Below are 17816 nucleotides of genomic sequence, written 5' to 3' on the forward strand. Positions count from 1 at the left end.
CGCTGAGAAACTATCCATATTTTCTATATATTTTTGGAGACATACAGGAAAAGGTAAAAATAAAGATTGCATTCTGCTTCAGTCGAACTCCCAGTCCTTGCCCAGTCCAGAAGAGCACACACTGCTCCTTTTCTTACCAGTCACATCACCACTAAGGGGAGAAAAGCCAGATAATGAATTTTCCTGGAAAGGCACCTGAAGAGCTGTGTGAAGGACAGACTGAGATGTTTCCTTAAGGACTCTGCTCTTGGAAAGCCTGGCTTTGTGAAAGTGTGTCTTTGAGAGGCATCACTATGAAAACTTCCACACACAAAACCCCTAATTGGCAAGAGGAGCAAGAAATGGGAAAATGAGTTACCCTTCAGCATGAATTCTTTAACAAGGAAGCTTGAAAGAATTTGTTTATAAATGAGAAATTAAAGGTTTTAGAAAAAATAATCAGGACACGTTTGCCACTGGTATGAAGTTGCTAGATGACTTCAAGACAGGCTAAAATGCTGTACCAAAGTTGAGCAGTTTAATGATTACAGTAAAAGCTCAACGGCTTCATGGTTTTGATTTGATGGAACACAAAACAATGTCATTAAAACACAATTTGAAGGTGAATAAATCCCGCGGTGTAAGTTTCCAGTCCTAGATGGCATGTTTGGTAAAACATGATAGTTCTTCTTAGAAATAATAAAAAAAAAGGCCAGAAGACCACATGCTAAAAGTTACCTTACTTGATCTTTTCCAACTCTTCCTCATTAGCATTGTCTGAAAATAAAATAGAGCATTTTAATTACCTTTTCTCTACAATTCAGAAAAGGAAGCCAACTTTCTCCAATGGACAATCCACATTTAGCCACCACTGCCACTGAAGCAGCCACACGTACACTCCACCAACAGCTACACAGGACTGAAACAGATCCAGACAACAGCACCACTGTTCACACCCAGGCACACCCTTCCAGGGGCTGTGAACTCCGTTCCAGAGACCACACATCATGTGAAATTGAAAGAAACAAAGAATTAGGTAAGCAAATGAAAAAAAGGAAAGTGACATTACTGATAGAGACTTCAATTTTGACTGATACTTGAATGATTTTTAGTATTGATGTACTCCAGTTTGTTGGAACTGTTTAGCTCACAGGTGTAGCCACGTAAGAGAAATCCTACATTAAAGCTCCTTGTACAACTTGCACCTATTACAAAATCCTTAAGGTTACCACTACTAATTAGTTTTACAACAGTAAAAATAGCTCTTTGGCTTAATTAGGCACGTGGGATGGAAGAAAAATTCATACCTTGACTCTTTAAAAAACCCAAAATGCCAAACTCATTAACCAAATAATCTGTAAAACCTTGGAACTGCTAGAGACAATGCTCTGACAGGAACAGTGTCCACAGACACATATTCTTAATCATTAAGTAGAAGAGAATTATTTAATTCCTAATCATTACATAAATAAATTCTGGTCAAGACTGATTTGGGTAATTTGTCTGTGAACACAACTGTTGCTTAAAGCAGTTCTGTGGAATCACAGAGAAATTAATTTATACAATTTATTAACATTTAGCAGCCTGTTGTTGACACTGAGCAGGAATAAATCAAAGGCCATTAACCTCTACTGAAACTTCATCATGGAAAACAAACACCACTCTCATGTTTTATTAACCAAAGCCACTTTCTTTTTCAGCTAATAGAAGCCTATTTTGAAATGCAAACATTTTCCTTTCTAAGGAATAAAAGTATTATATTGGGAAAAAATACAAACGGGAGAAAACGTGGGTCTTATATTTTTGAAATATCCACAGACTCTTCAAATATACACAGTTTATTGGGAGAAGAAATGCAACCAGCTGCTGAGGAAAATGACTCAGTTGCTGTGGACAGTTAAAGCCTAAAGGCTCTGCTGTAAGTTAATCATAACTGTGGCACTGTGGCTTCAGAAAATGTACATAGATACTAAATGTTTTATAAAGCTGGAGAAAGCCATTTAACTCACTTTTTCAAGGGAGACACATAAGAATTAAGCAGCTTGAGGCCCACAGCAGGCCCTGGAGAAAACCTCTGAGTTCCTGGGTGCTGTGCAGCACAGCACAGCTCCTCCTGTTCTGGTCATTGCTGAATCCTACACAGCTACAAGCCAGAGCATGAACTCAGCTCCAGACCAGGCTGTGAGCAAGGAGAACACAGCCCAACAGCTTCACTAAATATGCTCTGAGCTCTCTCAAATTGAGCTCTGAGGAGTTCAATTTGAACAGTGGCTACAGGAACCTATGACTACACCTGTTGAGTGCATCAGCATCGTCACCAGCTGCAGGAGGATGAGCTGAAGCCATCACAACCATCCTTAGAAGTCAACACAGCAGACACGTAGGATGAGCTGCATGGAACTTTTTAAATCTGAAAATATTCCATGCTCCGAGTCCATCTGTCATAATTTTTGTTTTTCTATGCTGTTATTATCCCTCTGGTAAATAAATCAAAAAGCCAATATTACATTGTAAGATTTAACCCAGCAAGCAAACTCGCAGCGTATCAATGCTGTTAATATTCTCATATGAAGCAAAACAATATTAAGCATTGTTTGTGATAAATTATTTAAGGAAAAAGTAATGCTGTGAAATTTATTCTCAGTCAGTAACAACATGCAAGTAGCACTCATACATTCCCTTTTTTCCATTTTTGATGCCACTCAGGCTGTTGGCCGTGGTGGAACAGCAGTCCAGGCACAGCACCACGCAGCAGGGGACACAGCCACAGCGTGCTCGGGGAGCCCCAGGAGCAAAGCAAGCCTCACTGGGGCAGGGGTGGGGACAAAAACAAGCCATTTCTAGGTCTGGCTTCTTTTAACTGCTCATCAAGAGGAGAAATTAATGAAAAAAAAAAACAGGAAACACATCATAACGGTATTTTTTAAAAGAAGAGTTAAAAGCGATAGAATTTTTGTAAAGCTCAGAGGTTTTCATATGTTTACATACACATACTTTTCCCTTATTGCTTCCTCATCTTAGTTTACATTAATAACATCAGCTATCTGTCCTCCCAATGCAAAATAATTAAAAACATTGCATTACTGTAAAGAACAACTATTGTTAACAGCACAGAGCAGGTGCTAATGAATTATCTGACCCAGTGCTACTGCAACTTGATTGAGTTAGGCTGGAAATAGACTGTTCTTTTCATGAACACTAGAGATATTTTTATGGTTGTGTAAGAATAATCCATTCACCAGTTTTAATCCACAACTTATGACTGTTCAAAAATCTGAACAAATCAGATTGCCTTCATTTGTAGAAACTCAAAAGAACAGGACTTCTATTCATGTACACAGATGCTACAAAATTATAACTCTAAAAGTTCGTATTTTTATGCCTTCAGAACAAACACTAGGTTAAAAAAGGCAAAGGTAATTACATACAAGATTTGCTAGAAATTTTGATTTTTTCACCTGCCCACACTCTTGTATTAACTCTATGCTAACTGCAGGCTACTTCTACACTTCTTTCCAATAAAACATACCACAAAAATCAAACAGTGTGTTCTTGTTTCCCATCTAGCATAGGTTTATGAACCTAGTATAATGAATCCCCCTTAACTGAAACTATGTCAAATATTCTTCCACTGGAAAAATACAAATCATAAACTTTTTAAGCACTGGTTTCACAATCCAAGCCTTCTCAAAGATAAATAACTCCCCCCTCCAAGCCTGCAATATGATGTCACATACAGTTATATGAACATACACAAATGTTAATACTCTTATTTGATATCTGAATCTAAAGACATAATCAGTTTTGATCCCAGGAAATGGGACCTTTCCACTGACCTCGTTGGTCAGTGTTCAGAAAAATCTGTCTTTCATCAGAATTTCTTTCAGAAAGATCAGGAATAGAATGCTCCTCTGTGTGCTAAGTCTCTTTCATCACTTTACACACCTCAAGGCTTCACAAAACAAGGGGTTTTTTTTGTGTTTGTTCCACCCAAAACAAAATAAACTATAGTTCTGTCAAACTGATTTCTTGTTTTTGAAATCATTTGTAACAACACTATGTCACAGATAGGCCACAATATATAACAAGGCTACAAATTTTGTACCAATTAACTTCAAACTTCCCCCTGGAGTACCTTATTCTCCAGCAGTGTCAGTATTTCTTACGCAGTGTGACAGGATGCACCTTGCTGAAACATGCAGCTGCATTGTTTTGATAGGTCAATAAAATGCCCTGCTGCAAGACCTGTCCTGCAGCTACACAAAGGTACCACCAGCAAACCTACCCTCCATCTGCACACAGAATCACAGACTTGTCCTGGTTGGGAGAGACCTTTCAGATCACTGAGTGCAACCATCCCCCATCCCTGCCAGGTCCCCTCTGCCCCGTGTCCCTCACCCCACATCTCCACGGCTTGGAAACCCCTCCAGGGGTGGGGACTCCACCACTGCCTCAGCCAGCCCTTCACAGCCCTTGAAGGGAAGACGTTTTTTTCCAAATGTCCAACCTAAACCTTCCCTGGCACAACCTGAGGCTCTCGTCCTGTCCCTTGGCTCATGGAAGACACCAGCACTCGACCTCCACGATGAGTCCCTCGCCCCAGCTCAGGCAGTGCAGGGATCAACTCAGGAACTCTAACTCATGCCAAAAAGCTGCTGGACACCCCACCATGAACAGCACGTCCTGTTCAAGAGGGCTGGGGTTGGATTATGGCTACAGAGCTGCCCAAAACATAGGCTCTCCTGTGGCTGTGTTGAAAAGCTAATGCTTCTTCTGTTGAAGTTACTCTTTTTTTTTTTTTGTCATTTCCCCAGTGGTCTTAATAAACACTCTCATTTTAAATATATGGCATTATAGTATCTGAAATTTAAGTACTAGCAGTTTAGTTCTAAATTCTTCAGCCTGATGACCTCACCATTTGGTCCCATTTACATGTGCAAGCCAGTTAGAGAGCAATTTCACCTGCACAAATTAAAACTTAGAAGAAAATACATTTTTGAAATGTAGGCTATACAGGGGTATCAAACCAACAGAATTTAAATACATTTACAATGACTTAAGAAAAAAATGCAGGTGATGTGAAGAGACAGTGTCTTTGTGCCTTCTGTGCAGCAGTTGTTAAAACATATTTTGAGGTGCCCAGGGGTTTTTATCTATATATTTCAACTACACTATTTGAATTTTTACCTACATAGAGATACCCAAGTAGAAGGGAAGCAGTAATCATCCAAACAGCAGGCTACACAGACTGGGAATGTAGGAGTTGCTTTAATTATTGCTTTATACTGTGCACATTTCCAGCATGGACAAGAAGTAGCCTCGATCTTCTAACGTAACATTTGAAAATTTATTGATCTTAATCACAACAAACTCAAAAAAAAAAAAAGTCCTCATTATTTGAAGACCTTTTAAAAATAACCAAGGATGACTGTTCAGCTGGAGCAATACATTTAGTAATATACCTACTCCTCAGAGAGTAAATAAAATCTAATAAATAAATAAATAAGCACATGTGGTAACTGAATAAAAGATAATTGTGCCTTGAATTGTTAACCCCTAACACGTATATCAATTCAATGTAGATTTTGTAGGTCCTCCTCCCTGCATTGCGACACAAATTCTCTGATTTTACTGCAATTTTGTCAGAACTGCTCTGGGGTCCATATTTTGGGAAGACTGGCTTCTCATAATGAATATAAAGCTTCCAATTAGGAATCAGAATCTTAAACTGAACCCTGGGCATTTTCAGAATGAAGTCCCATAGCACAGTTTGAATGGGAAGAAAAACTGGTCACTTGAAATAACCTAAAAAGATTAGCTTCCTGATTCATAGACTCATAGAGCCATTAAGGTTGGAAAAGACTTCCAAGATCAAGTACAACTGCCAACCAACTCTATCATGGCCACTAAACCATGTCCTGGAGTACCACGTCCATACAATATCTGAACCCCTGCAGGGCTGGGGACTCCAGCACCTCCCTGGGCAGCCTGTTCCAAGGCCTCACCACTCTGCCAGGAGAGAAATTCTTCCTAATATCCAATCTGAACCTTCCCTGGCACAACTTCAGCCCATTATTCTCTCACCCTTTCACTAGTTAAATAGAAAGCTAATAGTGAAAGGTGTAATAGCACAAAAACAATTCTTCCTCCTCTTAAATCAGTCTGTTGGAGATGAAAAAAGTTGCTACCAAGCAATCTATGCTGCTCCATTGCTTTGGACATTCAGTTGTGAAGTCAACGAGTAAGTACCCACATGTAAGGCATGTTAGACTCCAGTGCCTTAATTTCTCACGTGTGACTTTCCTGAAGGCTCTCTGTAAATAGCTGGTAACACTGAGCAGCACAGTAGCTATCCTATCATAGTGATGAAAACGAGAAACAACATGCTGTCCACATCATGGTTTATCCCACATAAAAATACAGTATTTCTGTCCTGAGTGATTCAAGATAATACCAAAGCCCCCTGGAAAAACAGGGCTGTTACCAGCTGACTCAGGAACACTGGTCTTACACACATACACACACAAAAAATACCCAGAATGAAAGACACTTCTCAATTTAAGCAATAAACAATTCTCTGGTGCAAATTTGTGAGGTAGTATTCAGAATTGTGTGGGCCAACTAAATTGCTAAAAGAAAGACAAATACACTTTTTAAATAAACTTTATCCACATTACTGACATATTCCATTATTTTTAAGTTCTAAAAGAGCACCATGAAGAAAATTAACAGATGAGAAACCTATTTGCAAAACTTTACACCTCTGTTGTACCAAACACCAAACCCCTAGTTCCAATAATTGACTTAAGTACAGCTAGTGGAAAAGTGGAAAAAGAACATTACAACCCACCAGTATTCCTCAGGTTATACCTCTTGCAAAAACCACATCCATGGAAAATTTCATCAGATCAGTACTTCTTTCTTGGCCTTTCTGAAGCCAAAGGAATCCACACTATCTTACAACCTGAGTGAGTGATGTATTTCTTTTATTTCTACCACAGTTGTATTACTACTGCCCAAGTCAAAAGTCCACTGACTAAAAGTTAGAAAAACACATCCAACTAGAGACACAATTTGCCACAACTAAAAGGATCTATATAACTGGGAACTATCTTCACTTAGAATTAATTTACAGCTCCAAAAATGAAGACTGATGAAGTACTATACACCTAGAAAACCATACACTTTTGTAACGGAAAACTTGTCCTGAAGTAGAAAAACATTGAATTACACTTCATCAGATGCCAGAAAGCAGAATTACTACCTTGATCTTCAAGTTTCTTATTTCCACTGTGGAACAGGATTCTAATGTTCTCACCTAGAGATGGCAGCACTAGATCCAAAATTCTTCACTGATAGATTACTGATATTTCTCCACTTTTATCAGCAATATTCACCTGCAGCTGACTGTACCAGAAGCTGCTGAACATCTGTATTCCATCTGGATCCACTTCAGGTAACTACACTCTGCTATACCAGAAACACTGTTCAGCATTATTTTAATTGGAAAAATCAAATTAATCTCAGACCAGGTGGTCATCCAACCACAGAACTATCACAGGACTGATGACACAAGTTAAAATATTTAAAATTACCCCTTCTTGCTGTTCTTCTCTAGGTGCCAACAAAACTGACAACAATATACTTCCCAGATCATGGTCAGGGTAATGGGGATCCTTCAGACTCAAGGTAACATCTGTTTGCCTAGGAGACAAAAATATATGCATTTATTTTGATTTCAGGCTGTTAGATAAACAAGCTTTCTGAATCATGAGAATTGAAGGTATCTGCAGTCATATGAAACTACTTGAAAATGGTGTCACAAATTTATATTACTTTTAAGTATTACAGTCTAAATACTCATAAATAAGTATTAAATATTCTTACTCTGTGTTAAGTACATACATGCTTTAGTAATTAAATATGAACTGTAAGACTCATAGATTAAAGAACAGAAAAAATGAAGTTCAACAGTAGGTGGTAATGCTGTGAATGAAGATAATTTAAAAACAAGATTAAAGTGGTTGTAAAATTAACCTCTCAGTAGACACTGTAAAAGATGTTCTGCACAATAGTTAATATACTATTAACGTTTATATTACAGTAATTCTCTAAGCTAAGTGTTTCTCCTTGGTTAGTTTTATGTGGTGTAGGTTTATATAATTATCTTCCAGCATAATGTTCTATTTGCAATTCTGCAAACATGGTACTAGAAGATAACCACAAAGAATTACTCCAAAGAGTTGTTTGCACCATACCTGTTTAATTCCAGTGAAGTGAGATCCAAAAATGCTGAACCAATGAAGTCATCTTGAAGTCCAAAGTCATAGTCAAAGACCTAAAGATGCACAGGAGATAAATGCATTTTTCAGTACTGGAAATATTTGTATTTTTTTTGGTATTTTATTGCTTTATGAATAGTTCTTGAAAGTCCTTTTCCACAGTAAAGCCACATGCTTCTCACATGTTAAACCAGGACTATCAGAAAGCAACCTGCACCTTTCTGGCCATAAAAATCAAGTTTGAAACTGCTCATGTAAAAGTCAGAAGGCTTCTGTACAGGCTTGGGGTGATACGAGTTCTGTGCAGCATATGTGAACAGCATCAATTTTATAAAAATAAAAGAAGCAGTTTTATAGACACAGGCAGTAAAGGAAGGAAGACCAGAAGAATAACTGAAGCAGAACCTCTGACTTGGTACACAGTAAATGATACCTTTATCCATTTTCCAAAATACAGGCAAGAGGATGAGAAATGACTGTAAAAAGTGGGTTATTACAGCACTTGTATCAGTATTAGAAATGATAAAATTGTAGGTTTTGAATGTCGTATAACCTTCTAGGGTATAGAAATATGATAATCAAAGGTGAAAACTTAGTGGATATGTATAGAACATTTATTACTCCACTATAAGGATCCTGCCTGCTAACTTGCTACCCAAAAGAAAAAGCATCTGGACAAATTTACTGACATCCAGACAGGGATCTGTTGCCAGCACATGGAATGGTATCAGTGATTTGAGATGGATTATGCCACCCTCATATTTTCCCTATCAAATATTCATTCTACTGGGGAAAGAAGGCAAATGATGAAATATCAATTAATGTTTCAAAGTAGAATCGTTTTCTCCTCCTACAAATTATCAAGATGAAAACACCAACTAAACATTTAGCTGACTTGGTACAATTAAATCGTGTCTTAGTATATCTGAAGAAGCAATAAAACCTGAAATATTTCACAGGGTGCTCAGAGTACAAACTTGGATAGACACCATACCACTTGAGAAACTCTTCCTAGGGAAAAAAAGCTAAATGACAAAACACACAGACATTCCCTAATGAGTCTACTGTAGGGCTGGTATTTGGCACAAATAAATCAAAAGAGGAAGCTATGCTGTAAGTTTCCTTCTCTGAATCTGTTTCTCTCTTCCACAGTGCTGGGCACAAGTTCATTCCTTTTAAGTCACTAAGCTTAATAAGGGCAGGAAAAGGACAACTGAGAATTGTAATTAATTGTACACTAATAATGATGTACTTTATCTGAGCAGAATGTATGAAAAATAACACAGACTGACACTCAAAAGCTGCTCAAGTGGCATTCACCTACTAAAAAAACCCCACAATTTTGTATTTCAGTCAAAATTTTTGCCATGTATTTGAGATTAAGACTGACACTGATCTGAACGATTGCATCATTTCAGACCAATGTATCATTTCAGACTAATTAAAAGGGTTACTTAGGTAAGATTTGCATTTCCAATCTTTCTCAAAGTATTTTTGACCTCTGTATGCTCTAATGAAGAACCCTAAGAGTGCAGTTTTTCTGAAAGCATTTTTACAACTTCATTTTTATCTACTTTGCTTTATACAAGTAAGGATCCCTTTTGGATAGAGATCACCATGAACCATGTGGGCCAGAAAACTGCCTCTCCACTCCGTGCCTATAAAACACTGATCACAGCTTTTATAGCCTCCATTCCAACACTGACAGCTAAGAAGTTCTAGTGGCACAGCTGGTAAATGCTCTGGGCATTGCTGGGATTTAAACTCAAGCTGTCTGTTATATTGGAACAAGTGATGCCTCTATTACAACAAAACTATCCCCAGCTGCCATATACTAACTAATGTAAGGAAAAAATATGGTAAAAAGCATTACAAAACATAAGCAAACCCACTTTGTTCACATATGAATAGAAACAAACCCAAAACCTAGGTGAATTGGGCATACATTTTGATAAATTCTCAAATTAACTTCAGCAAATAATTGGTTTTAATGGGGTAGATTATGCTTCATATCAGAATCATTCAACGTTTCCATAAATAAAAGGTCATCATTAAGAAGCACAGTTTACTTTCTCTGTCCTTCTGCTAAGATCACACTAAAGTATTAAACAATTACAGCCCGAAATAAACAAAAATGCCTGTATTTACTTTTTCTTTCTTTTTTTTTTTTAATTTTGGCATCATCAACATGCAAATGTAATTTAAATAATTTTCAGCTCTAGAAGTCTTCAGTAATTCACTGCTGCACAAAAAAAAGTTCACCATACAAAAAAGACACAGGTTATTTAAAACTCTGTTGTAATTTGACAGACATAACCACAGAACCACAGCATGGCTTGGGCTGGGCAGTGTCTCACCTTTATATACAGGGGCTCTCTTGGGTTGTCTATGAGAATGCAAGCCTTCTCTTCCCACACAGGATTGAGGTTCTTGTGTATTGTTTTACTTCTAAATACCTCTTTTCCTCCAAGTTTGAACTTGACGTACGGATCACTGGTTCCTGTTAAAGACATATGCATGCTGTTACTTTTGTACTTTTAATGCACTAAGGGAATAGAGAATAAATCACCTTAAACAGAACTAAATGTAATTTTAACTGATAGAGTGACAGGACTGTTGTTTGCAATCCATACTCAAAGTCAAACATGAAATACTGGCTAATGCCATCTAGATTTTACCTAACAGAATTATGTCCTTATTAGGAGTAGGATTGCTTAATGCAATCACAAAAATTAGGTTATAAAGTTAAAGTTATCTCTGTAAATTATTAATCATATTGTCTCATGCCTTTGAAAAGGCACAGGCTCCAGTGACACTACTAGTGTAACTCTTCACCGACTTTGTTGTGTCCAGGCTTCCCTCTTCCATGAAGACACACTTCCTACAGCACTCACAACCAACCCTGAAGTCATCCCCAAAGCTCACACGCTTCCAGACTGAGAGACCCATCAGCCCCTGGGAGGCAGAAAACAGCAGATCCAACACCAGCAGGGACATGGCCCCGCGAGGATGGAGATGCAAAGAAGAGCTATGGGCTGGTGTCCTTCCCCTCCCCATCGTGCATGACCCAGGCCACAGATCTGTGCTTGTGAAGCTGAGCACGCGGGTGAGAGAGTGTGAAACAAGTGACAAAACCCAGTTTTGGTTTAAAATAAGATCACTTTTCCTCACCACAGGGTTTCACACGGAGGTGGGTGACGTTGCCACCACCACAGTGCGATGCAGCTTCCCACACCAGAGCTGGGGTGGTTCAGTGGGGACCTGGCAGTGCTGGGTCAATGGTTGGACTCGAGGACCTTGAAGGTTTTTTTCCCAACCTAAACAAATCTATGATCCCACGACTACTCATCTGTGATTCTGTGACTGCTCACCTTTTCCTGTATATTTTCATTACCAAAAAATACAATTAAGTCTTAAAACAAAAGAAAAAAAAAGCTGGATAGAAAATCCAAACTAATATCTTCCCTAAAATGCCTGTTGGCAAGGTTTCATCTTTATGTAAGTGAAATGCATTTTAATGAAAAATATTGGATGAGATTCATATTTTTATTTCTCTGTCAGCTACTTCTGAGCCTGAATAATATTGAGTCCTGATTGATCCAAGCCTATCTTAAAATAAACAATAAATCTAGCATGAATAATAACTGAATCTTTGTGAAAAGCAGCACAATTATAAGACAGACGTTTTATTTTATTTTATATTTAATGCTTTTCATAAGACTGGCATATTCTAGAGTTTTGTGTTTACATCCACTGGGGACCGCAGTCATTAGCTTTTGTTCTAATTGCAACATGCTCTTCTAAATATATTTGCACTGTTTCGTGCAGCCACAAGATGTCAGTACTCTTTACCTAAAATTACACATTCTTTCTGAAAAACTACGATGGGAAACTCTGATCTCCCATGGGATTTACAGTCATTCCCTCCTGTAATCACTGGGGCAGAATTTCAGCTGCATAAACACCCCTGCTCTAGCACAATCAGGCTGTTACTTGGTTATTTCAGTAATGGTGATGATTTTTAAGGCAAAGATCAGACATTTGAAATAATTCTGTGAAATTTGAAGAGTTGTAGGAAGATGGGCAACCAACAAATCTACGACAGTAACACAAGCTGTACCTCCTCTGCAGCTGTGATTCCCACCCTCATCATCCTCGTGGCTGCCCTGAGGCACAGACAACTGCTCTTTAACCACCACCCTCTGTTGTGCAGACTCCACAAACCTCAGAACTCTCCAGGAATTTGAAACTGAAGTAAAATACTGTTGTGGGATACACAGCCAATGAATTTTTTAGAATCCAGATGTCAAATAATTCAATATCAATTAATTTTTATGTGTAAATTTAGTAGCAGGGAGGGTGAAACTGCAAATCTTCAGGGTTTGTGTCTCTGTGCTATGGATGCTGAGGACCTCTAAGAGCCTGATTCAACACTTCTCTGCTTTAAAGCTAAGAACTCATTAATTCCACTTAGTTAAAAGCTCCACACTCTGCACAGACCTTTTCCATTCCTTAAAGAGAGACCATTTTAAAAAGTATATTTATAAAGAAAGGTGAGATTAAAAAAACTAATATAATCAGCCATCCAGTCATTCAGTGATGTTTTCACCCAGGGAGAAGGCAAAAGGAGGAGCAGAACAGAGACAAAAACTTGGTCCTCTCTCAGTTGTGAAACACATCAAGCCACCTCCAGCACTGCTCTGTGTCACAGGGTCCCAATTTTAATTTGTATTAAACAATTAAAATTGTCCCAATTTTAATATATATTATAATGACAATGGTTTTCACACATAGCATGTAATTTTAATAGAGTAATTGTGAATTCATGTTAATAATACACTACTAATAACACTAATAACACAGCTGGCATATTTATCTATATTATGTAATATGCTAATATATAATTTTAATCAATATCAGCAATTCAAATCACAGATTTTTAGAATCATAGAATTGTTTTGGTTGGAAGTGACCTTTCAGATCATTGTTAACTCAGCACTGGCAGGTCACCACTAAACCATGTCCCTCAGCACCATAGTTTTTATGGAGAAAAATAAATTCAGTTTCCTTGGGACCTTTTGTTGTTTACAGTGATGACAAGCTCATCACACAAAACCAGAAAAAAATCAGAGCCCTCAGGTGGAGCCTGTAAGAACCTGGTACCTGTCACAGATTCTTGTCACTCAGGTCTCAGCCCTTTCCTCATTTTCCTGCTTACCAAAGCGTTCAGATGAACTAAGGACCACTCGCACAAACATCTGCCTTACCTGCAGCAGTTAAGAACATCACCACGAGCCTTCACTCCTGAGTTCAAAACCTCCCAGGCAAACCCAGCCATGAGACACTGCTCCCTGCTGAAGCCCCATCATTGCTCTGCAGAGGCAATCAGGACTCTTGGCACACGGTGGCAGTCTCTGCTTTCCTAGGAAACATCAGCCTAACCCAGACACTGCCAGAGTGCAGAAGACAAACCACCCACCGCTGTGGCCATCCTGACCTGACCCTGTGCTCCAAGCTCTCCTCCAGTCCTGCGTGCAGCACCAGGGTCTGACAATCCCCTCTCTCTGTGCAGAGTTCTCCTAAAATGGATTTTGCTTTGCAAGTTTAAGACATGGATTAGATCTTGCAGGCAGACATAAAAGAAGATTAAAAAATATTTTGCTGGAGAAATATTGACGATGTTTGTTCCAAGGAATATTAAAATGCTTTTTGGAAGGGACCGGAGCTGTGCAATGGAGTGGAAATACAGCAATGACAAATTTGGCCAGAATAATCAAGGAAGTTGTATTAGATAGACAGAACATGCTCTCCCAGTAAATCGTATTCATTTACTTAATGGCTCCCAAGGCTTCAAAACAGATTTTTCAACATTATTCAGCCTCTCACTGAACATCCCTTCTTCCACAATGGAAATCCCATTTAGTGCAATGTGATGAACTGCAAACTGGACAGAATTCAGCAGTCAGCACAGGGCTGAATGCAACCATGACACCAAGTCAAAGGCACTGTGTTACTCCAGTGAGGTGTTCAACTTGCCTGGTTAACCAGTACCAGGGTCTCACCATCCTCACAGTGAAGAATGTCTTCCTAATTTCTAATCTGTAATCTCCCCTCTTACAGCTGGGACACATTGCCCTCAGTCCCCTTGCAAAAGGTCCCTCCCCAGCTTTCTTGCAGGCCCCTTTCAGATGCTGGAAAGCCACAAGGTCTCTCCAGATCCTTAAAGTCGAAATAACAGCATGTTTAAAACATCTCTGTTGAAGATCTACCTATAGCATATGATAACCCAATGCTGAAAACCTTAAGGAAAATTTTAAAATCTTAGACTAAAAGCAGGGAATACAGGCTATAAAAAAAACAATCCTCAACAATGTAGATGAAGGATACTGAAAAACAGCATTTTCAGCTGTCACTTCAGGCAGTGATGTTTTTATACTTCATGTAACAATAAAGAAATTATATTTTAGAAAGAAGGTGAGTTAGGAAGTACATTATTATTACACAAGCTAATTAACTGATTTAATTAAAACTGTTTAACTATTGCACCGTTAACTGCATTCATTTTCTGACCACTATTGCCTCAGTTTAACTTCTGAAACAGAACAGAAAGCCACGAGCAAGCCTGCTCTGGAAAACAAGAGTGAGTGTGCCATAAAAGCTTTTGCATAGTTCAGAGGCTCACCACTGTGCAATTCAAATTCTAGTTTCAATTTTTTTTCAAATCATTCAAAAACTAACTTTCCCCTGGGGAACACCTGGTTTTCAGTCTGTTGAGAAGAAGATTTCAGAAAGGAAAACAGAAAATCAGAGAAATTATGTTCTTCTCCTCTCCCTGTGGCTTTAGTCATAGGGAAAAAAGCAAACCAACCAATTCACTACGTTCTCCCCTCCAGGGAAGTGACAGTGCTGCAAAGGGGCCACTTGGACCCAATATCTTCCTATTTTTGCCTGCAGAGATAGTAAGGCTAAGGAGTAATGCTACACAGCTTGCAGCCCCATCCAGTTCCTCACATAAATCCTTTGGATTTACCACACACACACAATAAATAACACACTTAGGACCAATTTCAGCCTAGTGGTTTGAAAAAAACAGAAGCTGCAAGTAGTATTAACTGGAAATCAGAGTAATTAGATACAGAATTTGCTGCTGTACAGGACACAGGATGAACACTGCAGGAATAAGCACCATCTAAAAAGCAGTAAACACCCAATAAATATGTGGATGAACAAAACTTTTCCTCAAGTAATTAGACAATGTAAACATTTCTAGAAGCAAAAATAAGGTGAAAGCATGTTCTTAATTCTTTTATGCTTAGAACTATAACCAAATCTCTCAAAGTTTTCTGTTTTTCCTCCATTTTACTTTCAATCTTAGAACTGGTTCATTTGCTCCACAATTATTTGAGAAGGAAGCAAGTCATTAGAGATGTGCAATAACTTTGATGTCATAATTCCTGAGAATCTTAACTATGAACACTAACATTTATTCTGGATTCATTGCAGGAGGAGCTCTTTCACTGACATCCAGCTCTTTCCCCTTCTCTCTGACTTCATCCTCACTCATTACCCTCTTACTGAGGTTTCTCAGTTTCCAGTTATTTATTTTGTTACAACCAAGGTAAAAGAAAAAGTGGGGGGAGAATTCTCAAGTATGTGTCAGCTCAGTATGTCAAGCAAAACACAGATAACTTCATAGCATTTCACTTACTTTACATTTCCAAACTGCAGTATGAAATGTCTCATAAAAAAGAAACATAGAATATGTCTGCTCTGGCCAATCTTTTATTCTGAAAAGTAAAGAATTACCACAAATTATATTAATTTAACAAATAGTAACTGTTCTGTACAAGAGCTGCCAAGCTATCTTCTCATCTTCAACTCCCTCAATACCACAACTGAACATTACAACACTAAAAAGTACAGCTTTTCCATTAATAATCCTACTTTCTGTCCTTCTGTACACCTGGCAAAGAATTATCCACCCAGTTCACCTAAAAAGGACACCAATTAGTTTAAATGATGCAAGGCACTCCTGGAAAACTAATATCCTGAGAATGAAGATGCCAACTACCAATTCACAGTGAGCACACAGATGCTACAGGATGTGGAGTTCTTCTACTCAAAAGTCAACAGGAGATACAAAATTTTAGTTATTCAGTGTCCATTAAAAAAATATTGGTTAAAATAATCACAGCTTTTCATCTTTCTTCTGAAGACTCATTCCTGCCACAAACCCAGCAGCTTCAGAACTGTATTTCAACGTAAGCCAGGGTAAGCATGTTCACTTAGTTTAGTAAATATTCATTGAAGAAAATATTAATTATGCTTGTGATATAGAGAGAATGAAAAAAGTATGCTGGCATAGGGCAGAATACACAAAAACCAAATGTACCATGGTCAGCCTAATTGCAAGGAAACTTTAAAAATATCTCATTTTAGGCATGGCTGAAGTCAGATTCATTTTAACGGGACTTAAGCAAGCTACAGTCATGTTTTCCTGTCTGATTTTTCCAGTTAACATAAACAGAATTACATCACTTAATCAAAGGAAACATCGTTTACTCTGTCCCTAAAACCTCAGGGCCGAAATTATAACCTTCCTGAAACTGTTTAAAGCATGACCATATGTTTTTCAGCCAGCTGTTGCAAGATCACCCCCAGGTTTCCCCTCTTCTGGGACAAGGTCAGAAGGGTCTGATTCACCTTGTCTAAAAACACAGCTCACTGATGGTCTTACACATCACACCTTCCACTTCTAAAGAAACAATCTTTTTGTTATATAGTTGGAACTGATGAACACGTGAGTTGCTCTTGTTGCTATAACTGCAGTCAAAGACCTTTCTCCCCAGTAAAATGTGCCAGTTTTTCTCGATTCCTCAGGGATAATGATTCAGTACACATTAAATACAAACTGAAATAAAGACTCAGTTGTGAACTGTAAAGTAAAGATGCTAGGTAAAGCAAAACGAGAAGCCTCAGCCGCACGCTGTCTGCTCGTGCTGGCACAACAAAAGAAAGTGTACAAGGGGAATTTAGTACTTTGGTTGAAGTTTATCCTCACTGCATTTACAATCCCCATTAAAGTTGCATGAAGGAAAACCTACACTGTGAAGAAACACTCACAGAAACATACTATGTGAATCTTGCCTTAAAATGGCATTTTAATTTACCAGCTAGAAACCCTCACGGGGAGTATTTCCTTATTTGCATACAGCCATCTGAAAAAAACATCCACAGCAGAACTATGCTGACAAAGCAGGACTCCTGTCCTCTTTCAGCAATCAGACACAGAGATCCGTGGTGCCTTCTAACAACTCTGAATTAACAGACCAGGTGCCTCCACCAGAATCATCAGAGGGTGATGCTCTGGAGTCCCAAGCTAAGCTGCTGCTAACAACAGCCTGTCAATTTACTGCCCTGCCAACACAACTTCACAGGGATTTGGGCAACTGGAGCAGCAGAGACGTCACTGTCCCTGCCCAGTAGGTCACTGGACTGGAGGAATCTCTGCTCAGCCCTGGCATGAACTCTCACTGCAGCAGTCTGCTCAGGAAT

At 38.6% G+C, this 17816-nt stretch overlaps 1 protein-coding gene across 1 annotated transcript in view; it reads right to left on the reverse strand.

The window, feature by feature from the left end:
* Positions 1-717: 717 nt before the first annotated feature.
* LOC103782136 (multiple C2 and transmembrane domain-containing protein 1-like) overlaps positions 718-17816 on the reverse strand; it is a gene marked incomplete at both ends in the record, with an annotated part of 29142 nt that continues 12043 nt past the window's right edge. Inside the window, 4 exons of the mRNA XM_008949885.1 lie at positions 718-756; positions 7575-7683; positions 8238-8317; positions 10619-10761. Coding sequence (XP_008948133.1) covers positions 718-756; positions 7575-7683; positions 8238-8317; positions 10619-10761 — 371 coding nt within the window. The remainder of the gene's footprint in view (positions 757-7574; positions 7684-8237; positions 8318-10618; positions 10762-17816) is intronic.

The sequence above is a fragment of the Merops nubicus genome, unplaced genomic scaffold (assembly GCF_000691845.1).
Source record: "Merops nubicus isolate BGI_N331 unplaced genomic scaffold, ASM69184v1 scaffold31721, whole genome shotgun sequence".
NCBI classification, from domain to species: Eukaryota; Metazoa; Chordata; class Aves; order Coraciiformes; family Meropidae; genus Merops; species Merops nubicus.